At 50.6% G+C, this 23,665-nt stretch overlaps 1 protein-coding gene across 4 annotated transcripts in view; it reads left to right on the top strand.

Moving 5' to 3' along the window:
* The first annotated feature begins 2,265 nt into the window (after positions 1–2,265).
* LOC115643406 (H-2 class I histocompatibility antigen, Q9 alpha chain-like) overlaps positions 2,266–23,665 on the top strand; it is a 42,076-nt gene continuing 20,676 nt past the window's right edge. For 2 of the 4 annotated variants that reach the window (XM_030547410.1, XM_030547413.1), the window contains exons 1-2: positions 5,569–5,642; positions 15,121–15,125. In XM_030547410.1, the coding sequence (XP_030403270.1) occupies positions 5,584–5,642; positions 15,121–15,125 (64 nt within the window). In that variant the 5' untranslated portion in view covers positions 5,569–5,583. Of the gene's footprint in view, positions 2,388–5,568; positions 5,643–15,120; positions 15,126–23,665 lie in introns of those variants that run through there. The other 2 variants (XM_030547412.1, XM_030547414.1) reach the window with 1 other exon arrangement.

Below are 23,665 nucleotides of genomic sequence, written 5' to 3' on the forward strand. Positions count from 1 at the left end.
ACTCCCAGTCTTATTCAAGCCTAATTTAATGGTGTCCAGTTTGCAAATTAATTCCACGTCTGCAGTTTCTCGTTGGAGTCTCTTTTTGAAGATTTTGTTGGAGTATTGCGACATTTAGATCTGTAATCGAGTGACCAGGGAGGTTGAAGTGTTCTCCAACTGGTTTTTGAATATTATAATTCTTGATGTCTGATTTGTGTCCATGTATTCTTTTCCGTAGAGACTGTCCGGTCTGGCCAATGTACATGGCACAGGGGCATTTCTGGCATATGATGGCAAAGGTCACATTGGTAGATGTGCAGGTGAACGAGCCCCTGATGGCATGGCTGATGTGATTAGGGCCTATGATGGTATCCCCCGAATAGATATGTGGACAGCATTGGCATCAGGCTTTGTTGCAAGGATAGGTTCCTGGGTTAACGTTTCTGTGGTGTGGTGTATGGTTGCTGGTGAGTATTTGCTTCAGGTTGGGGCACGGTCTGTAAGTGAGGTCTGGCCTGTCTCCCAAGATCTGTGACAGTGAGGGATCGTCCTTCATGATAGGTTGTAGATCCTTGATGATGCGCTGGAGAGGGTTTAGTTGGGGGCTGAATGTGATGGCTAGTAGCGTTCTGTTACTTTCTTTGTTGGGCCTGTTCTGTAGTAGGTGACTTCTGGGTACTCTTCTGCCTCTGTCAATCTGTTTTTTCACTTAATCAGGTGGGTGTTGTAACTGTAAGAACGCTTGATAGAGATCTTGTAGGTGTTTGTCTCTGTCTGAGGGGCTGGAGCAAATGTGGTTGTATCTTAGAGCTTGGATGTAGACAGTGGATCATGTGGTGTGTCCTGCATGAAGGCTGGAGGCATGTAGGTAAGTATAGCGGTCAGTGGGTTTCCGGTATAGGTTGATGTTTATGTGACCATCGCTTATTAGCACTGTAGTATCCAGGAAGTGGATCTCTTGTGTGGACTGGTCCAGGCTGAGGTTGGTGGTAGGATGGAAATTGTTGAAATCCTGGTGGATCCAGATGATGACGATGTCATCTTTGTGCCCCTTCCCACCCATGCAATGGGGGCAGTGATGCTCTAGATGCACTGGGGATTGTTGTGTTGTCACTCACCACACGGCAGCTATGGCGTTTAGTTTATTACATTAATAAAGTGCTTGACGTTCCCAGCAAGACAGACAGGTTCTTGGGCTCCAGACCGAGGTACCTGGAAGTTCTCTGGCCTGGGTGCTGCAGGAGGTCAGACAAGAGGAGCCAATGGTGCCTTCTGGTCTTAGAATAAATTTAAAGAAAAAAATCTCTAGAGGTGGCACTGGTGATGGGCAAAGAATTAATTCTTTGTTAGTTAATTGCTGTTCTGGTAACTGAAGCCCTGGGGCCAAGTTCTCAGCTGGACCAAACTCCCGTCCAGTGACCATAGCAAGTAGGAGGCTGGGCCCTGGGGGTTCCCAGGCGGGTGCCAGTGTCCCCCTGCCAGGGCTGCCCCCGCTTGTGACTCTAGTGTGGGTCTCGGTATTGTTGGTGTTGCTGTAAAGCCCCAGCTCCTGGAGTCAGGTGAGCGGGGGAGACTCTCGCCGGAGTTAGTCAAAGGGAGGTTTCCAGCTCTTGGGGCTGTGGAGAACAGTTTCAACTCCTGACCCAAGCGCGCTCTGATGGCTGGGAAAGGCAGAGGGGGGTGGGCCCAAGGGGCGGGGCCTCGGGGTGGGGGCGGGGCGCTGTCGAGGGTGCTCTGACTATGGGGCGGGGCCTGCGGGTGGGGGCTGGGCGCCACCCGGGGTTCACAGACCAGGGGGCGGGGCCTGAGGGTGGGGGCGGGGCGCTGCCCGAGATTCGCAGCCCAGGGGCGGGGCCTGAGGGTGGGGGCGGGGCGCTGCCCGAGATTCACAGACCAGGGGGCGGGGCCTGAGGGTGGGGGCGGGGCGCTGCCCGAGATTCGCAGCCCAGGGGGCGGGGCCTCAGGGCGGGGGCGGGGCGCTGCCAGGGATTCGCAGCCCAGGGGGCGGGGCCTCAGGGAGGGGGCGGGGCGCTGCCAGGGATTCGCAGCCCAGGGGCGGGGCCTCAGGGCGGGGGCGGGGCGCTGCCCGGGATTCCCCGCTACGCTCATCCCTGCTCAGACTTTCGCTTTCCCGGCTCCAACCTGCCCGGCCGGGTTCTGCCCAGTGACCGGTGACGCAGACGGGCCTGCGCGCGGCTATTGGCGGGCGCGTTCCCCTCCCGGCCAATCGGTGGCGGCGGGCGGTGCGCGGTATAAGTAGCGGGCGGCGGGTGGCCGGGCTCACAGCGGCCCGGCTCGGGGTTCGGCTGGCGGCGGGACCGAGCGGGGCGCGGACCGGGCGGCCATGGCGATGCTGCGGCTGCTGGTGCTGCTGGGGGCGGCGGCCATGCAGGGGGGGCACTGCAGTGAGTACGGGGGGGTCAGCAGCGCGGGGCGGGGCGGGGCGGGGCTCTGCGTCCGGACCGGGCGGGGGGGTCCGATCGGACACGGGGGGCGGGGGGTGCCGGCGGTTCGACCAGAGCTGCGGGTGTCGGTCCGGTCGGTGCCCGGCCGGGATACCCTCCCCCGCGGGGGCTGGTTGTCGCGTGTCGCGGGTTCGCGCCCAGCCATCACGTGGCCCCGCTATGCTCGGCGCTGCGCACCCCGAGCGGCCCGTGCGGCTCACAGGCGGGGGGCAGTTCGGTTCGGTCCGGGGTCACGTTTCTTGGGCAAGGTCCGGACTCCAGGGACCATCCCGGCCCAGTGATAACGATAACGCCGATCGGTGACGAACAGGATTTGGGGGCTGGGGCCCCGCCGTGCTGCGCTGCCAGGCTGGGTCCTTCCCGGCAGATGGGGCTTCCCCTGCCCCCCCACCCCCGTCTGCAGAGCCCGGGGGGTCAGTCACAGGGGTAAATCCCCCCCCCCCCCGACCCCGGGTTTAACCCGTGTCTAGACCTGAGCGGGGCTTGGCCCGGGCTAGGCTGAGCTGTGTCCACACCAGGCCAGCCGCCCCCACGGGCAGCGATGGGTCTGTAAGTGGGGACGAGGCTTTAGAGGTGTCACCCTGGGGGGGGGATGTGTCACCCCCACCCCCCGTCTCTGGCCGTGTGCCCAGGGCAGGGGAGAGCTGGAGCTCCAGGATCTGCGTTAATCAGGGCTCAGTTTGGGGGCGAGCGCCCGCTGCAGAGCACAGAGCAGCTGCTGCCTTTGTGCTGTTGGGATCTCCTGGGATTGCTGGGTAGGAGCTTCGGGATCCCCATGGGGTGTGCGGGGAGAGGGGCAGGGGCACGTCCTGCTTTTCCTGGCACGGACGTGACTCTCCCAGGGCCCGAGCCTGGCCCCAGAGTTCCCCAGGCGGGAGCAGCTCAGACCCAGGGAGCTCCACAGCCCGTAGCCAGCTGGGTGAGGCTGTGGGGTGGGTTTGGGGGTTTGTTTGAAGTGGTTTCAAGTGCATTGTTGCTCTCCTATCACTCAGTGACTTACAGGTTGGCTTGATGTAACCAGGGTTAGGCCCCAGTGCAGCCTGGCCCCACGGGTCGAGTCACATTAGGGGCTGGGAATGGAAGTGGGGGTCTGTACGTTGGGTGCCCCTGGGGCAAAGAGACAGGAGGCCCTTCGGGGAGTCACACCTAGTACCAATGCAACTCCAGCTGCACAGAGCTTTGGCCCGGGGCCTGTAGGGCTGGGTGTGTGTGCAGAGAAGGATGTTAATGAAGATCAGTGTGTGTCTGGTTTTGTTTAATGACATTGAATCCAGCACCAACTCCCATCCATGCCTGGCCAGGCCCTCTTCACTGAGGTCCGGATTTTATAGGGACAGTCCAATATTCAAGACTGTCTTATATAGGCGCCCCCTACCCCCATCCTGATTTTTTACACTTGCTATCTGGTCACTCTAGGCAGCCTTTCAGTGGCAGAGCCCTGCTGTTGTAAGGCACGCAGAGTAGCTGCTCTCTGCTGTCGGTAGAGCTCTCCTCACGACAAAAGAAAGCCACCCCAACAAAAGAAAGCTACCCCAGTGAGGAGCAGTAGCTCTGTTGCCAGGAGAGCATCTTCCCCCTAACAAAGCACTGTCCGTGCCGGCACTTTTCACCATTAAAACTTTTGTCAGTCAGGAGGGTGGGTTTTTTGTCTTCATACCTGAGTGACAGAGGTGACCTGATAAGGGGGGAAAATAGGGTTTGTGCCAATTTCTGCTGCTTCCTAATGAATAGTGAAGGCCCCAAAGGGTTTTTTCCTCAGCTTGTTTTATTCTAGCTCTTGTCTGCCCTGTTTTGTTGGAGGTCTCCTTGGAGCACCAGAGACCTGGGGTAGAAATTCTCAGTCCTCCGCTGAAGGGCCATAGGGTGTTGAATCTTCACCAAGGATGGTTTTCTTCGTACTACTTGACAGGCGCTTTGGTTAAGTAGGACCTTTGCTACACTTTAAACTGGTTCAGAGAAATCAGTGCATGCCCCGTTGTGGACCTTCTTATTTTGGTATAATAGTGGCTTAACTGAAAAAAGCTCCTCTTATATCGGAATAAGAGTGTCTACATAGGGCTTTGCACCAGTTTAACTGAACCAGTTTACATTTAATTATACTAGTGCAACTCTTCCTGTGGACAGGGCCCAACCAAGTTCAGCTAAACTGAAAAAAGCCACTCTTAAATGGGAATAGGTGTGTCCAGACAGCCTTTAGCACTCGTTTAACTAAATCAATTTTAACTGACACCTTAACTTAGACTAGTACTGTACAGTTGTGTGTAGACAAGACCAAGATGTTAACAACAAAGTTTAAACAGTTGGAATAAACTTTTTAGGGCTGGTCTACATGCAGTGTTTGTATCACTTTCACACAGTTTGAAACTATCATAGTTAAGTCAGTACAACCGTTCAGTGTGGACACAGTTGCACTGGGGCAGATGATTCTCCTACATTTACAGCAATAAGCCATTCTGGCATAAAGCCTGGCTGTACCAGTGTAACTGCATTCGCACGAGGGGTCGTACTGATTTAACTATTTCGGTAAAGAGAGAGAAACAAACAAATCACATCCCCGACTGAAATAGTTAAATCAGAACAAAAACCACCTGTGGCTCTGGCTGCAGAGAGTGAGCTGCTTGGGGCAGGGACTGTCATGTGCAGTGTCTGGACAACGCCCAGCACAGTGGAGTCCCAGCATGATTAAAGCTGATCTGTGCTACCACAACCTGAAATAATAATTCCTTCCCCTCTCATTTTCTTTTCACATCCTCCCCTCCAGTTCTCCAACTGCCCGCAGGGTCTTTCAGGAAAAACAGGGTCAATAGAACTGGCCTTTCTAATGGGAAAAATAAGCCAATTTAAAAGTAAAGCTCCCTGCTCTGCCATCATCATCCTCATTATTTGTTATTGTCTTGTGCCGGGAACCTCAGTCATTGTCCAGGCCCCTGTTGTGCCAGGTGCTGCACAGATGCTGAATACACAGACTGTCCCATCTGAGTATCAGAAAAGAGATGAATATAGACCAGTGGGGAAATACTAGGGAACAAGGAGACAGCACAGGCCAGCCTGACAGCCGGGGCTCGATGCACCAGTGGCCTCACCGTTATCTGGTTTTGAGGCAGCCTGGCAGAGGAGAACATTGAGGAGGGTTTGCATGGTAACAACGTTGTTTTGCGGATGTTTATGGGGAGCTCCTCGCAGGCATGAGGGGCAGTGTGGGACACAGGACAAAGGGGCTTGATTGCAAATATAACAAGTGCCTGATGGAGGCTGCAATCATGGGCCGATTGGAGGTGAGGGGTGACATTTCAGTAGCGAGAGAGAGGGGGTGAGGATAGGCCACGAAAGGCCTCACAGTTGAAAACAGGCAGGTGATGTCTGTTTGATGTGATGGAGAAGGGAGCCAGTGGCAGGATGCAAAGAGAGGTGACCTCATTTTTCTAGCTCGCTGATCGATCTTTTCAGCATGTTCTGAATGGACCTCAGCGGGGTGAGACTGCGTGTGTCTAGGCCAGAGAAAAGGCTGTTGCAGCAGTCGAGACACGAGATGCTGAGAGCCTGGATGAGAGTTTTAGCTGTGGGGGTGGAGAGGAAGGGCTGTATCTTAGACATGTTCTGCAGGACAAGTGAGCAAGACTTGGACATAATCTGGTTATGAGGACCTAGAGAGAGGTTGTGAGTCCAAGATGACGCCAGGTTCTGGGCCTGAGTGACGGGCAGGATGCTGGCGTTATCCACAGCGATTGAGAACGGAGGTAGCAGGGAGGCTGTGGGGGGAAGATTGGGAACTCTATTTTAACCACACTGAGCTTGATCTGATGACGGGACCTCCACAAGGAGACCTCAGAGACAGGCCAAGGTTGTTGCTTGGACAGAAGGAGACCGGCCTGGAGTACAAAGGCAGAGCTATGAGTTGTTAGCATGGAGACGGTAGCTGAATTTGTGGATGACTTTGCCCGGAGATAAGTTGTCGAGGGAGAAGAGGAGGGGACCCGGGACAGAGCCCCACAGACAGCTGGAGGGGAGGTGGGGAAGATGCTGTGGTGGACATGGTGAAGGAGTGGTTAGAGGGGTAGGAGGGGACAGTGCTAAGGAAGCCAAGGAGAAGAAGATTTCTAGGTTAGCCTGGTGATCGGTGTCAGAGCAGCTGGCAGGCCAAGCAGGGTGAGGAGGAGCACTGGGTGCGAGTGTTAACTAGGAAAAGTCATTACAGACTTTGCAGGAGCAATTTTCCCTGGAGCACAAGAGGTGGAAGCCGGGGTGGGGAGGGATTAGGATGGAAGTGGAGGACGAACTCCAGACAGCGATTGCAGAGCCACGTTCAGTGAGCCGAGAGATGAAGGGAAGGTCACTGGAGAGGCAAATGGAGCCAAGGGACTTTACGATGGAAGACACTAACGTGTTTGTGTTGTGAGGGGGAAGAGCTGGAGGGGTGTGTGGTGAGGACATCAGGAGATGGGATGGGGTCAGCGGAGGGGTTTGGTGGAGAGCAGATGAGAAACATCTGCCTCTGCGAGGAAGGAGAAGGAGGCAGGAAGGGGAGCTGAGGGGAGGGGTTATTGTGTAAATTTTTCGGGGAAGAGATCCTATCCGGAGCACAGTGGGGGCAGGAGGTGGGGAGGGTTTGAGGGGTGAGATGAAGTTGGAGAAGAGGCAGCTGGGACTGTGGGTAGGGGATACAGCGAGGCTGGAGAAGTCAAGGTGTGTCACAAGGAAAATGTCAGAACTGAGGGACAAGAGAACGAATCTGTAGTGGAGTTTCAAACAACTAACAAAATCATCCAAAGACCAAGATTTGGTGGTGATGGGGGACTTCAACTATCCAGATATATGTTGGGAAAATAACACCGCGAGGCACAGACTATCCAATAAGTTCCTGGAATGCATTGCAGACAACTTTTTATTTCAGAAAGTTGAAAAAGCTACTGGGGGGAAGCTGTTCTAGACTTGATTTTAACAAATAGGGAAGAACTTGTTGAGAATTTGAAAGTAGAAGGAAGCTTGGGTGAAAGTGATCATGAAATAATAGAGTTTGCAATTCTAAGGAAGGGTAGAAGGGAGTACAGCAAAATAGAGACAATGGATTTCAGGAAGGTGGATTTTGGTAAGCTCAGAGAGCTGATAGGTAAGGTCCCATGGGAATCAAGACTGAGGGGAAAAACAACTGAGGAGAGTTGGCAGTCTTTCAAAGGGACGCTATTAAGGGCCTAAAAGCAAGCTATTCCGATGGTTAGGAAAGATAGAAAATGTGGCAAAAGACCACCTTGGCTTAACCACGAGATCTTGCGTGACCTGCAAAATAAAAAGGCGTCATATAAAAAATGGAAACTAGGTCACATTACAAAGGACGAATATAGGCAAATAACACAGGAATGCAGAGGCAAGATTAGAAAGGCAAAGGCACAGAATGAGCTCAAACTAGCTATGGGAATAAAGGGAAACAAGAAGACTTTTTATCAATACATTAGAAGCAAGAGGAAGACCAAGGACAGGGTAGGCCCACTGCTCAGTGAGGAGGGGGAAACAGTAACAGGAGACTTGGAAATGGCAGAGATGCTTAATGACTTCTTTGTTTCGGTCTTCACTGAGAAGTCTGAAGGAATGTCTAGTATAGTGAATGCTTACGGGAAGAGGGTAGGTTTAGAAGATAAAATAAAAAAAGAGCAAGTAAAAAATCACGTAGGGCTTGTCTACATCAGAAAGTTGCAGCGCGGGTGAGGGAGTTACAGCGCTGCAACTTAGGAGGTGTACACATCTGCAGGGCACCACCAGCGCTGCAACTCCCTGTTTGCAGCGCTGGCCGTACTCCCGTTTTGTCTCGGGTGTAGAGGATCCAGCGCTGGTGATCCAGCGCTGGTAATCAAGTATAGACACTTACCAGCGCTTTTCTTGACCTCCGTGGAATAAGCAGGTATCCCAGCATACCTGAGGAAGCCTCTGGTAATCAAACTGGTCTCCTTCCCCAGCTTGCTCTCGCGTTCCCCGAACCCCGAGCAAGCAGGTCTCCTTCCCTGAGGCTTGCTGGGTGGTTCCGGGAACGCGAGAGCAAACCGCGGCGAAGCTGGTCTCCTTCCCCGGTTTGCTATCGCGTTCCCCAAACAAGCAGGTCTCCTTCCCTACGGTTTGCAGGGTGGTTCGGGGAACGCGAGAGCAAACCGCGGCGAAGCTGGTCTCCTTCCCCGGTTTGCTCTCGCGTTCCCCGAACAAGCAGGTCTCCTTCCCTACGGTTTGCAGGGTGGTTTGGGGAACGCGAGAGCAAACCGCGGCGAAGCTGGTCTCCTTTCCCGGTTTGCTCTCGCGTTCCCCGAACCACCCAGCAAACCGCAGGGAAGGAGACCTGCTTGCTCGGGGGTTCGGGGAACGAGAGAGCAAACCGGGAAAGGAGACCAGCTTCGCCGCGGTTTGCTCTCGCGTTCCCCGAACAAGCAGGTCTCCTTCCCTGCGGTTTGCAGGGTGGTTCGGGGAACACGAGAGCAAACCGCGGCGAAGCTGGTCTCCTTTCCCGGGTTGCTCTCGCGTTCCCCGAACCCCCCTTGAAGCCGCCCAACAGCGCTGCAGTGTGGCCACATCTAACACCACTTGCAGCGCTGGTTGCTGTAAGTGTGGCCACTCTGCAGCGCTGGCCCTATACAGCTGTACTAATACAGCTGAAACAACCAGCGCTGCAAAATTTTAGATGTAGACATGGCCTTAGAAAAGTTAGATGCCTGCAAGTCACCAGGGCCTGATGAAATGCATCCTAGAATACTCAAGGAGTTAATAGAGGAGGTATCTGAGCCTCTAGCTATTATCTTTGGGAAATCATGGGAGACGGGGGAGATTCCAGAAGACTGGAAGGGGGCAAATATAGTGCCCATCTATAAAAAGGGAAATAAAAACAACCCAGGAAACTACAGACCAGTTAGTTTAACTTCTGTGCCAGGGAAGATAATGGAGCAAGTATTTAAGGAAATCATCTGCAAACACTTGGAAGGTGGTAAGGTGATAGGGAATAGCCAGCATGGATTTGTAAAGAACAAATCATGTCAAACTAATCTGATAGCGTTCTTTGATAGGATAACGAGCCTTGTGGATAAGGGAGAAGCGGTGGATGTGATATACCTAGACTTTAGTAAGGCATTTGATACGGTCTCGCATGATATTCTTATAGATAAACTAGGAAAGTACAATTTAGTTGGGGCTACTATAATGTGGGTGCATAACTGGCTGGATAACCGTACTCAGAGAGTAGTTGTTAATGGCTCCCAATCCTGCTGGAAAGGTATAACAAGTGGGGTTCCGCAGGGGTCTGTTTTGGGACCGGTTCTGTTCAATATCTTCATCAACAATTTAGATGTTGGCATAGAAAGTACACTTATTAAGTTTGCGGACGATACCACACTGGGAGGGATTGCAACTGCTTTGGAGGACAGGGTCAAAACTCAAAACGATCTGGACAAATTGGAGAAATGGTCTGAGGTAAACAGGATGAAGTTCAATAAAGATAAATGCAAAGTGCTCCACTTAGGAAGGAACAATCAGTTTCACACATACAGAATGGGAAGAGACTGTCTAGGAAGGAGTATGGCAGAAAGAGATCTAGGGGGAGACTGTCTAGGAAGGAGTATGGCAGAAAGAGATCTAGGGGTCATAGTGGACCACAAGCTTAATATGAGTCAACAGTGTGATACTGTTGCAAAAAAGCAAATGTGATTCTGGGATGCATTAACAGGAGTGTTGTAAACAAGACGCGAGAAGTCATTCTTCTTCTTCGAGTGATTGCTCATATCCATTCCAGTTAGGTGTACGCGCCGCGCGTGCACATTCGTCGGAAAACTTTTACCCTAGCCACTCAGTGGGCCGGCAGGTCGCCCCCTAGAGTGGCGCCACCATGGCGCTCCATATATACTCCTGCCGGCCCACCCGCTCCTCAGTTCCTTCTTACCGCCCGTGTCGGTCGTTGGAACAGTGGAGCGCGGCTTAGCTGACCTCCACTTCCCTAGCTACTCGTTTTCTCGTATATAATTATGCAGTTATAACACTTTATATATATATATTTGTATGGTTATACGTTTTTCCTTTGCTAACATGGTTAGTTTAGTTAGCGGGGTTCAGGAAGTAGCCCTTCCATGAGCCCAGTGCCGGAGCCATGCATGGCTCACCAGATTTTCAAAAGGGGCCCGGCTTACCAGAAGCCGCGGCCGAAGAGAGATCTACATGACTCCTGTTTGAAGAATCACACTTGACAGATAAGTGCCCCATTTGCAAGGCTTTTAAGCCGAGAACAAAAAGGTGCGGGACTTTCACTTGCCCCTCCACCTTGGGCGCGGAGCGATGTTCAAGCGGCGGGCAGAAGCGCCTCCTCGGCACCGGACCCCGCCGGTACCACCAAGGCTTCCGGCACCGACCGTCGCCGGCACCGATGTCGACTCGGCACCGTTCCCTTCTTCCGAGGTCGAGAGAGTCTACGATTCCTGCTGGTGCCTGGCGGCTCCCCGGCACGCGCCGTGGTTGAGCCCCCTGCTCCCGCTACTTCCGTGCCACCTGCATCGCAGCCAGAGAGCTCGCCTCAGTTGCGTTATCCGGCCTGCAGAGGCACCGATGACTTCGGCTCCGTCGATTCCAGTCCCCCAGGACCAGGGAATCCGGTGCCTGGCAGCTCCCCGGCTCACGCCGTGGTAGAGCTTACTGCTCCTGCTGCTTCTGTGTCAGCTGCACCATAGCTAGACAGCTCGTCTAAGATGGCTCGCCCGGCGCCGACGACGTCGGCACCGTCGATTCCGGTCCCACGAGGGCCGTAGAATCCGGTGCCTGACGGCTCCCCGGCACGCGCCGTGGTTGAGCGTATTGCTCCTGCTGCTTCCGTGCCAGCGGCACCGCAGCCAGAGAGCTCGTCTAGTCGGATCGCCATGCGCTGACACCTACTACGGCACCGATGACGTCGTCACCGTCGATCCCGGTCCCATAAGGGCCGTAGAATCCGGTGCCTGACGGCTCCCCGGCACGCGCCGTGGTTGAGCGTATTGCTCCTGCTGCTTCCGTGCCAGCGGCACCGCAGCCAGAGAGCTCGTCTAGTCGGATCGCCCGGCGCCGACGCCTGCTACGGCACCGATGACGTCGTCACCGTCGATCCCGGTCCCACAAGGGCCGTGGAATCCGGTGCCTGACGGCTCCCTGGCACGCGCCGTGGTTGAGCGTTTGCTCCGGCTGCTTCCGTGCCAACGGCACCGCAGCCTGAGGGCTCGTCTACGTCGGATCGCCCGGCACCGACACCTGCTGCGGCACCGATGGCGTCGGCACCGTCGATCCCGGTCCCACACGGGCCGTAGAATCCGGTGCCTGACGGCTCCCCGGCACGCGCCGTGGTTGAGCGTATTGCTCCGGCTGCTTCCGTGCCAACGGCACCGCAGCCAGAGCTCGTCTACGTTGGATCGCCCGGCACCGACACCTGCTACGGCACCGATGACGTCGGCACCGTCGATCCCGGTCCCGCAAGGGCCATAGTATCCGGTGCCTGACAGCTCCCCGGCGCGCGCCGTGGTCGAGCTACTTCTCCGGCTGCTTCCGTGCCCACGGAACCGCGGCCAGAGGGCTAGTCTAAGTCGGATCGCCCGGCACCGACACCTGCTTCGGCACCGTCGATCCCGGTCCCGCAAGGGCCGTAGAATCCGGTGTCCGACGGCTCCCCGGCACGCGCCGTGGTTGAGCGTATTACTCCCGCTGCTTCAGTGCTGACGGCACCCCAGCCAGACGGCTTATCTAACTCGGTTCTCCCGGCACCGGCACCTACCGAAGCTCTGATGACCTCGGTACCATGGATCCCGGCCCCACGAGGGCCGTCGAATCCGGTGCCTGACAGCTCCCCAGTACGCACTGTGGTTGAGCCTGCTGTTCCCTGCGCGCCGGAGATGTTACCAACGGCGAGGGCTCTCAGTGCCATGACGGAGTCAGTGCTGCCTGACCCGGGCACCGCCGGTACGGGTAATACAGTCTCTTCAAGGGACTGTCCCCTGTCAGTACAGCAGAGCGGCACCGTCTATGATCACGGTCCCGCAGACGCGCCAAGTCCTGTCGGCACACCGGACACCACTGGCAGTCCCGGTACTGTTTTCCTCGGTACGGGTCACACTCACTGCACCGGTCGGTATCCCGTTCGCCGACCCGCTATCGGCACCGTTCCGACATCTGGCACCGGGGCAGGTACCTTGACTCCTGTAGCTCTTCTCCGAGCCTCGAGATCTCGGTCGACCTCCCGACACCGTTCTGGTTGCGGGTCTGGTTCTCGTTCCAGGTACCGATACGCCTCCCGATGCCGGTCCCCGGTGCCGAGTTGGGCAAGGTCCGAGTGAGTCAGGGACTCGGCCCGTGCCCTCTTTTAGTACCTCCATGGCCGTCCGGACACGCATCCGTGTCACCCCATATGCGCGGATTTTATGCTCAGGACCACGATCCTGATATCATGGCCAGCGGGCGCCAGCCCCGAAGCGGAAAGAGCCTTGGCGAATGCAAGGTGTATTCTGCAGGGGCCCTGCACCTCTGGGGTGCGAAGCAACAAGCCTTGCTTAGCTGCGATACTTATAGCACCTGGGTGGAGGAGTTTCTCCCTCGAACCTCCCACCTAGAGTTCGCTGCCGTCTTGGAGGACGGGGGAAAGGATTTACCCTTCGTTGGTAAAGGCATCTTCGCGGCAGAGACAGCCCCAGACTGCGAAGCCTGCTGGACAATAGGGTCCTAATGCGTCTCAGCATGTATACGCCTGCGACCAAACGCAGGCCTTTATGGCCCCAGCCGCCATACTCTGTGCCTAGCCAGAGGCAGAACTCTGGAAAACGGCAAGGCCAAGGTGGTCGCAGACAAACGTCAGGCCCCCTAAAAAGCCAAAGTCGAGGTCCCTCGCAATTACCACTGGGACCAAAGACGGACCTTCCAAGGTTCACCGGAGGGCGGTGTACCAGTCGCAGGACGGGATCCTGATCCCGCTTTCTCCTGGCATGGCCCCAGTTACTTTTAGGTCGCTGGGTCCTGCGCACGATGGAGCATTGGTACCACCTTAAAATTGCTCCAGCCCTGTCCCCCTTCAGCGGACAAAAGGGGCTAGCGGTTTTACTCCCGTTATGCCCTAGTCCCCCACTCGACCACAGGTCAGACCTTCCTGGTCCTGCATGGACTCAACCGGTTTGGGATAAGGTTGAAGTTCTGCATGGTATCCCTGGGAACCATTATTCCATCCTTGCCTCCGGGGGGCTACTATGCCGCCCTGGATAGGAAGGACGCGTACTTTTGCAATGCCATCTTCCCTCCGCATGGGAGATGCCTCCGCTTTATAGCCAGCGGTGAATACTCCCGGTTTACGGCCATAGTCGCCGCCTACCGTAGCTATGTCGGATATGCGTTTTTCCGTATTGGGACGATTCGCTTATCCGAGGAGACTCTGACACACAACCCACTCAGCCGTGGGCATCGTCACGGTCTTATTCACAGATCAAGGCCTGATGATTACTATAGAGCAATCCACTCTGGTTCCCACGCAGAGGTTGGGCTTCCTAGGGGCTATCTTGGTCTCCTACCTAGCCGGAGCCTGCTTATCGCAACTGCGGTTTTAGGCGATGGCATCAATCATCTGAGGTCTGAAGGCTTTCCCAACGACCTCAGCTCGTTCTTGTCTCAGTCTCCTGGGTCCATGGTTGCCCGCAAGTTTGTAACCAAACACGCCAAGCTCCGCCTCCGTCCTCTCCAAGTCTGGCCCACCTCGGCGTACCGCTTGGACAGGGAGCCAATGGTCATGGTAGTCACCGTTCCCTCGAACGCCTTAGGCTCCCTAGAGTGGTGGCTAACCCCCTCCTTGGTGTGGACAGGATGCGGTTTCATCCGCCCCAGCCCTCACTGCCCCTGACGGCGGACGCATCATCTCTCTGCTCGAGTGCTCATGGTCACCTCCGAGCTTAAGGCCTTCGGTCTTCTAGAGAGCTGGCATTCCTCATTAATGCCCCAAAAATCAGAGTAGTCCGCCTGGCGTGCCAGGGGTTCCAGCGGCAGCTGCGAGGCCGTTGTATCTCGGTGTTTACAGCCAACACAATGGCCAGGTGCTTCATAAGCATTCAGGGGGGACATAGTCCTCCCCCCTTTTTTGTCAGGAGGCCATCCATTTCCGGGTCTTTTGCATGGCCCGCTCGATGGAGCTGGCGACGTCCTTTCTCCCAGGCGTTCGGAACGTCTTATCTCTTTGACTCAGCAGGTCTTTCCTGTCTTACGAGTCATCACTCTGCCCCATGTGAGGCGTCCCGCTTTCCGGAAGTGGAAATGGTTCCTCACACAGACCTGTTCGCTCACCGCGAGTGCAGGAAATGCCAGGTGTCCTGCTCCTTCCAAGGTCTCTCCTCGGAATCGATCTTGGACGCATTCCTGATACCGTGGAACGGCCAACTGCATTATGCCTTCCCGCTGTTCCCACTGGTTCGTTACGTCCTGCTCAAATTCCGCAGGGGCGGAGCGTGCGTCATCATGATCACTCCAGAGTGGTCCAGGCAGCACTGACATACCACGTTGCTCGGCCTGTCAGCCCAGACCTCATCACTCAGGGCAATGACAGGCTTCGTCACTCGGACCTGCAGCCTCTTCGCCTCACGGTGGCTCCTGCGTACCTGAGTTGGGGTGACAGGCAGCCTTCCACCTGGTCAACGTACCGAGCCAGGTGGAAGCGTTTCCTTTACAGCTGCAGTACGCTCGATCTTGCTCCTGCTGAGGTCTCGATCCCCTCTTTCTGGCCTGCCTCTGGCCTTTAGCGGCAGGATCTGGCGGTATCATCGCTGAGGATACGCTCAGCAGCCGTCCCTACCTTCCAGCAGGCTAAGATGGACATTCAGTGTCCCACGCTCTATGGGTTCGAGGTCCCTCAAGGGCTTGGAGCGCTTGCACCCTCGGGTGCGCCGCCCAGCCCCGCCCTGGGGCCTCAACCTAGTCTTGGCCAGACGGGTCTCTGAGATCAGAGCTCTTACGAAGGTTCCACAAAGACAAGGTGCAGTTGTGACCGCACCCGGCTTTCCTCCCTAAGGTGTTTTGGCCTTTCATGTTACCCACAGCTCAACGCAATGGGCATAACCTTTGCACTCCTTGGACATCTGTGGAGTGCTCGCATTATCTTGTGCTGACAGAATCATTTCCTAAGGTGCCCCAGCTCTGCCCCGGTAGCGGGCCAAAGGGAGGGCTTGCTTGTTTTCCTCTCAGAGGATCTCATCTTGGGTGATGGCGGACATCCCCACTTGTTCTGATTTGGCTCATATTTCACCAAGCCACATCACCGTGCGTTCTGCCAGGGCTCAGGCTTCATCTGCCGCCTTGCTGGCTCGTGTTTCTACCCACGAGACCTGTCGCGAAGCTCCATTGGTCCTCGGTCCTTACCTTTGCTTCGCAGTATGCCCTGGTTCAGCAGTCAAGGGAGGCTGTAGCCTCTGGCTCGGCAGTTTTATTCTGCCATATTTCACTCCGACCCCACCGCCTTTGTAAGGCTTGGGATTCACCTAACTGGAATGGATATGAGCAATCACTCGAAGAAGAAAAGACGGTTACTCACCTTTGTAACTGTTGTTCTTCGAGATGTGTTGCTCATATCCATTCCGCACCCGCCCTCCTTCCCCACTGTCGGAGTAGCCGGCAAGAAGGAACTGAGGAGCGGGTGGGCCGGCAGGAGTATATATGGAGCGCCATGGTGGCGCCACTCTAGGGGGCGACCTGCCGGCCCACTGAGTGGCTAGGGTAAAAGTTTTCCAACGAATGTGCACGCGCGGCGCGTACACCTAACTGGAATGGATATGAGCAACACATCTCGAAGAACAACAGTTACAAAGGTGAGTAACCGTCTTTTCCGCTTTATTCTGCGCTGGTTAGGCCTCAACTGGAGTATTGTGTCCAGTTCTGGGCACCGCATTTCAAGAAAGATGTGGAGAAACTGGAGAGGGTCCAGAGAAGAGCAACGAGAATGATTAAAGGTCTTGAGAACATGACCTATGAAGGAAGGCTGAAGGAATTGGGTTTGTTTAGTTTGGAAAAGAGAAGACTGAGAGGGGACATGATAGCAGTTTTCAGGTATCTAAAAGGGTGTCATCAGGAGGAGGGAGAAAACTTGTTCACCTTAGCCTCCAATGATAGAACAAGAAGCAATGGGCTTAAACTGCAGCAAGGGAGATTTAGGTTGGACATTAGGAAAAAGTTCCTGACTGTCAGGGTAGTTAAACACTGGAATAGATTGCCTAGGGAAGTTGTGGAATCTCCATCTCTGGAGATATTTAAGAGTAGGTTAGATAAATGTCTATTAGGGATGGTCTAGACAGTATTTGGTCCTGCCATGAGGGCAGGGGACTGGACTTGATGACCTCTCGAGGTCTCTTCCAGTCCTAGAGTCTATGAGGATGTCAGCCTGGCCGTGAGATTTCTGCCAGAGACTCTCTGCAATGCGCGACAGGAATGGAGGAAGCAGATGTTGGGAGTGAGCTGCGATGGGGGGCTAGCGGGGCCAACCTTGCCTTGGGACAGAGGTGCAAGAGTATTGAGGATAGGGGAGAATGAATCTCAACAACCTCCTTCCAGACAATGCTGTGGTGTCCCCTTGCACTGAGGGCATCTCTTCGGGGCAGGGAACTCCAGTTGAGATTCGATCATTAGAAACAGAGATCGCTGGGTTTGTGATGATCGGGAGAAGTGCATGGTGACTTGCCTTCCTGGTCAAAAGGTTGTGGATTTCTCGAGACATCTAGACAGACATATGTGCTGTGCTGGGGAGGAGCCGGTGGTTGTGGTACATGTAGGTACCAGTGACCTAGGGAAGGGTAGGAGAGAGGTCCTGGAGGCCAAATTTAGGCTGCTAGGTAACAGATTGAAGTCCAGGACCCCCATGGTAGCATTATCTGAAATGCACTCAGTTCCATACACAGGGCCAGTTAGAGAGGGGAGAGCTGCAGGGTCTCAATGCGTGGATGAGACAATTGTATAGGGAGTATGGTGTAAGGAGGAGGGGTTTAGATTTATTAAGAACTGGGGAAACTTTTGAGAAGGGCAGAACCTGTACAGGAAGGATGGGCTCCACCTAAACCGAAATGGAACCAGACTGCTGGCACTTAACGTTAAAAAGGTTGTTTAGCAGCCTTTAAACTAAGGGCTGGGGAAAGCCGACAGTTGTGGAGGAGCACGTGGTTCGGACAGAGACATCCCTGGGGAGGATCTGTTAATGGAAATTCTCCATGTGCTAGTAAGGAGGAAAGGATGGAAGATGACAAAATACAGGTAGGATCTGATGAGAAACAATCAAATGGAAAGAGTCCCATTCAATTACATAACGTAATGCAGACAGCTAAGAAAATGGTAATGTTTTTAAAGTGCTTATATACCAATGTTAGAAGTCTAAATACTAAGCTGGGTGAACTAGAGTGCCTCATATTAAATAAGGATATTGATATAACAGGCATCACAGACACTTGGTGGAATGAGGATAATCAATGGGACACAGTAATACCAGGGTACAATATATATTGGAAGGACAGAACAGGTCGTGCTGGTGGGGGAGTGGCACTAGGTGTGAAAGAAAGCGTAGCTTCAAATAAAGTAAAAACCTTAAATTAACCAAACTGTACCATAGAGTCTCCATGGATAGTAATTCTATACTTGAATAATAATAAGAATATAGCAGTAGGGATATATTACTGACAGAGTGGATTGGATTTAAATCATGGTTTAAATCATAATTTAAATTACTAGTCAGGAAGACTTCAAATAAGGTTATAACCAACAAGAATGCACTTTTAATATACTTCACAACTCAGATAGATGTCGGTTTCATTTTTAGAAGGTACACACTATACATTTTTTGAAGTGATTGATTTATTTTGAAAACTTTTCAGATTAGGTTTACAGCTATATCAGAAAATGAATGATTGTTTAGTTATTTCATTTACCAAAGATAATTGAAGCAGACAGTTCACCTCTCAATGACTTAATAAATCTCTCCAATTCAACAGGTTAATCATTAATATTTGGAGGATTTTCTTGCTGTGCTGTATTAGGAGGAGAACAGATCCAGACTAACACGTCTACCCCTCTGATACTTATCACCAGACAGACGCTTAAGCTGTTTTATTTAACTAAAACAGAGGTTGGTAACCTTTCAGAAGTGGTGTGCTGAGTCTTCATTTATTCACTCTAATTGAAGGTTTTGCGTGCCAGTGATACATTTTAGAAGGTCTCTTTCTATAAGTCTGTAATATATAACTAAACTATCGTTGTATGTAAAGTAAATAAGGCTTTAAAAATGTTTTAGAAGCTTCATTTTAAATGACGTTAAAATGCAGAGCCTCCCGGACCGGTGGCCAGGACTCGGGCAGTGTGAGTGCCACTGAAAATCACCTTGTGTGCTGCCTTCAGCACACATGCCATAGGTTGCCTGCCCCTGAACTTAAACAACGTTATTTATTCTGGATTTTTTTCTTCAACAGCAAACATAATATTTAACAAAACAAGCATAAATTTTTAATTTAGTTAAACATTCAAGTTTTTTAAAATCAGGTTTGTTAAAATTGTTTAACTAAAATAGTTTAAATAGTTTAAAAAAAATAAATTGACTGTCAGCCAGGTCAACATGAGAAATTTAAAATATTGGCTTCTGCAGCTAACTCAGTCGTGTGCACTTTTGTTTTCCTCTTTGTTCATAATCTGGAAAAGAAAAACAAGCGTTCGTGCTGTTCAGGTTCCAAATGATTTCTCAGTTTGGAATGAATTAGTGCAAAGGAAGAAAATATTCTTTCTACGCTGGAAGAAGCTACTGCTGTTAAAAGTGAGATTATCACTTCAACAGTCACTGAATCCAAGTGCTTAAGTGACTTCCACCAGGTCACTGGTGTGCCTTTCTTTAAAACAGCAGCAGCAAACATGTATTTCTTGAATGGTCACCCTAGCTCTGAAGTTTATTACAGTTGGCACTATGGAGGGATGATTGCTGGATGTCCATGTCAGAGCCAATTCCTCCTCTTCAGCAGTTAAAGTTTGACTCTGCTACCAACTGTTGAGAATATTTGCAGGAAGATGAGCTGGAGATAGTGCTTGTCCCATTCGTTTTTTTAATACTTGTAATTTAACTCTGTCATTGCATATTTCTCTTTTTAACATCTCACTCAGTTCCTTCCAAATTTCAACAGCATCAGCAATAGAACAGCTGTTTCCCTGCATTTTGTTCAAGGCTACAGAAATAGGCTTCAGGGTACTCAGCATGTGTTCAACATTTCTCCTAAACCCAGTGTTGAGAACTGTGGCTGTGACGGTGCCATCTATTTTATCACAATTTTGTTCACAAACTGTCATCAGATTAGGCCAGTTCTTGATATAGTGCTCAAACAGTCCACTGCTGAGTTCCATCGCACGTCTTGTGGGAGAGTTAGCTTGGTTCCTCCCACTTTTTTCAGAGCAACTGCTGCAAAGTGGTTGTAACAGAAGTATTTTGCAATTCCAAGAACGTTAGCCTTTATTTTTGGAACACCGAAGTCTTTGGCTAGGAGGTGCATCAAATGGGCACTGCAACTGTATGTTATTAGCTTGGGACTCTCTTCTAAATTTCTTCTGATCTTGGATACATTTGCAGCATTGTTTGTGGCCAAGCTGTGTACTAGACATTTGAATTTTTTTCCCCACAGTTTGTTATAGCTTTTACTGCACCTTCTTGTAAGTATTCTGCTGCGTGTGCATTTCCTGCTGTATCAGTTGTTTTTCCGTTGTCACACAAGCACATACAACAGGATCATTGTGGACATTGCTCCGCCCATCAAGACTCAGGTTAACAATTTCACCCTCTAGACCTTTTGCATACTGCTCAATTTCTCTTTCGTACACTTTATCCAGCAATTTGCCTGCGACATCTGCTCTGTTGGGTGGACTGTATCCTGGTCTTAATAACTGAACCATGTTGATGTGTGAGGTCTCTGTCATACGGAAAGGAGAGTTGTTTGCATAAACAAACTGGAGAATTTTTTTCATCAATTCCCTCTTTTTGTACTCTGGTTCTTATCACAGACTTATCCGTGGTTGGTTTTGGATGATGGAGATTTTTTTCTTTTTGCTACAGGTGATATACTGTGGCTATGTGACATACATGATGTGACTGAAACACTATTACTGGCAGATAACTTTGAAACTATAGAAAATGATGGTGATCTTGAAGGTGGATAGTCTTCAGAATCCTGCATGTTGAGGATGGATTCTCCTACACAAAATAAGTCAATGCAGTTTATTTAATTATTATTACCACACTGCTCATTTAGTGTTACTCATTGCATTCACTGACACTCAGTACTACTTTAAAGGTGAAATTGTAAAGGAAGATCTGCCTATTTCAGCTATTTATTTTTTATCAGAACTGCATCTAAGATGATAGTTGCTACTCTATGGTGGGGATGTGTGTATGTGTGTATATATATATATTTTTTTTTTTGCTCAAACACAAGAATTCAACAATAGTCCTGAAGACAGGCAGTCCTTAAGAATGAAGTATGAAATTAAAAAGTTTACCAACCTGAAGATCCTTTTATGTTCAGACATGTTCCTTTCATCATCTTCAACGCAGCTTTCTCCTGAGAAGGAACACTTCTCATGATAGGAAATTTATTTCAGCATGAGCTTTTGTGAGCTACAGCTCACTTCTTCAGATGCACAGAATGGAACACACAGACAGGAGATATTTATACATATAGAGAACATGAAAAGGTGGAAGTGTGCATACCAACAGGAAGAATCTAATCAATTGAGATGAGCTGTTGACAACAGGAGAAAAAAAACTTTCGAAGTGATAATTAAGATGACCCATAGAAGGTGTGAGGAGAACTCTCTTTGGAGTCTGTTTTTGAAGTTTTTTTTGGTTGCAAAACTGCCACCTTCAAGTCTGTCACTGAGTGGTTAGAGAGGTTGAAGTGTTCTCCCACTGGTTTTTGAATCTTATGATTCCTGATGTCAGATTTGTGTCCATTCTTCTGCGACGAGACTGTCTAACCACTTGAAGGTGGCAGTTTTGCAACAAAACAACTTCAAAAACAGACTCCAAAGAGAGACTGCTGAACTCGAATTAATATGCAAATTAGACACAATTAACTCAGGCCTTAACAGAGACTGGGAATGGCTGGTTGGGTCATTACACTAATTGAATCTATTTCCCTATGTTAAGTTCTCCTCACACCTTCTATGGGTCATCTTAATTATCACTTCGAAAGTTTTTTTCTCCTGTTGTCGACAGCTCATCTCAATTGATTAGATTCTTCCTGTTTGTATGCATACTTCCACCTTTTCATGTTCTCTGGATGTATAAATATCTCCTGTCTGTGTGTTCCATTCTGTGCATCCGAAGAAGTGAGCTGTAGCTCACGAAAGCTCACGCTGAAATAAATTTGTTAGTCTCTAAGGTGCCACAAGTACTCCTGTTCTTTTTGCGGATACAGACTAATACGGCTGCTACTCTGAAACGTCTCATGATGTTGTTTCATTCAGGCAAACAGGCCTTGCATTTATTTGTTGCCCTGTTTGCATTTTGGACATATGCCTGTCTTACCTACAGGTAGAGGAACTTCATTAAAATATTCCCAAACTGGATCTCTTTTATGGCCTGCTGCCATTAGAGGTTTTCCCTTCTAGTGAGAGAATGGTATGGAAGATGTCAAATCAATGAAGGCTACACTCAGAAAGATCTCAAGACTTCTGGAATATGCTGCTCAAACAGTTTCACTTCTGTTTCTAGGGCCTGTCCCTCCCTTTTCACGTTTCTCTCCAGACTTCTCCTTGTCCAGATCTATTCCACCCCCAGCAATCTTCTATTCATTGAACTTTTTGAAACTTGGCACTTTTAGAGAGAGGTAAGAGATTGATGCTGTGTACACAAATTTGCAGAGAGACAATAGGGTTGAGGTCTTATTTCTCACCTCTCTCAAAATAGCAAAAAAGTTTTTAAATATAAACAAGCATGTTATATCTGGAGACACAAATCCACAGTGTGAGAAGTGCAAAACTAAGCATCTCTGCTGGTATCTTCTAGACTGAGCACTGAGTCCCAGTGGGTAGACCGAAAGATTAACCTAAATATATGCTGAAGTCCCTTGAACCCCTTAACATTGGGCTGCTAATCCATGACCTATTGGAACTCAATTTACAAAACTTTTTCTAAACATGACATGACTATATCATCTCATACTATAGAATTAGAATTTATAATCCCTATTCCATAATGTATCTTTAGATAGGTTTTTCCTAAAAAAGCATTTTTATCAAAAAAAATTCTGATTTTTTTTATTTTTTTAATCCTAGATTTTTTTTATCCACCCTGATTACCGACCACTTAACCAGGATCGTGATAGTGACTGTGAAATGCACAGGGAGATCAGAGAAGCTATAAGATTTTTAAAAAATGCAATAATGATGGTGGATTTCAACTATCCCCATATTGACTGGGTACATGTCTCCTCAGGATGGGATGCAGAGAGAAAGTTTCTTGAGACCTTAAATGACTGCTTCTTGGAGCAGCTAGTCCTGGAACCTACAAGGACAGAGACAATTCTTGATTTAGTCCTAAGTGGAGCACAAGATCTGATCCGAGAGGTGAATATAGCTGGATTGCTTGGTAATAGTGACCATAATATAATTAAACATCCATGTAACGAGGAAAACACCACAACAGTCACCACAGTAGCATTTAATTTCAGAAAGTGGAACTACACAAAAATGAGGAAGCTCGTTAAACAGAAATTAAAAGGTACAGTCCCAAAAGTGAAATCCCTGCAAGCTGCAGGAAAATCTTTTAAAGATGCCGTAATAGAGACTTAACTTAAATGTATACCCCAAATTAAAAAAACACAGTAAGAGAACAGAAAAACTGCTACTCTGGCTAAACAACACAGTAAAAAGCACTGAGAGACACAGGCATCCTTTAGAAAGTACAAGTTAAATCCTGTTGGGGAAATAGAAAGGAGCATTAACTCTGGTAAGTGAAGTGTGAAAATATAATTAGGAGGGCCAAAAAAAAATGTGAAGAACAGCTAGCCAAAGAATCAAAAAGTAATAGCAAAACATTTAAGTTCATCAGAAGCAGGAAGCTTGCTGAACAGCTAGTGGGGCCACTGGACGATGGAGGTGCTAAAGGAACACTGAAGGATAAGGCTATTGCAGAGAAACTAAATGAATTGTTTTGCATTGGTCTTTATGGCTGAGGAGGAGAAGGAGATTGCCAAACGTGACTGTGACAA

This window comes from Gopherus evgoodei, unplaced genomic scaffold (assembly GCF_007399415.2).
Source record: "Gopherus evgoodei ecotype Sinaloan lineage unplaced genomic scaffold, rGopEvg1_v1.p scaffold_58_arrow_ctg1, whole genome shotgun sequence".
Classification (NCBI taxonomy): Eukaryota; Metazoa; Chordata; order Testudines; family Testudinidae; genus Gopherus; species Gopherus evgoodei.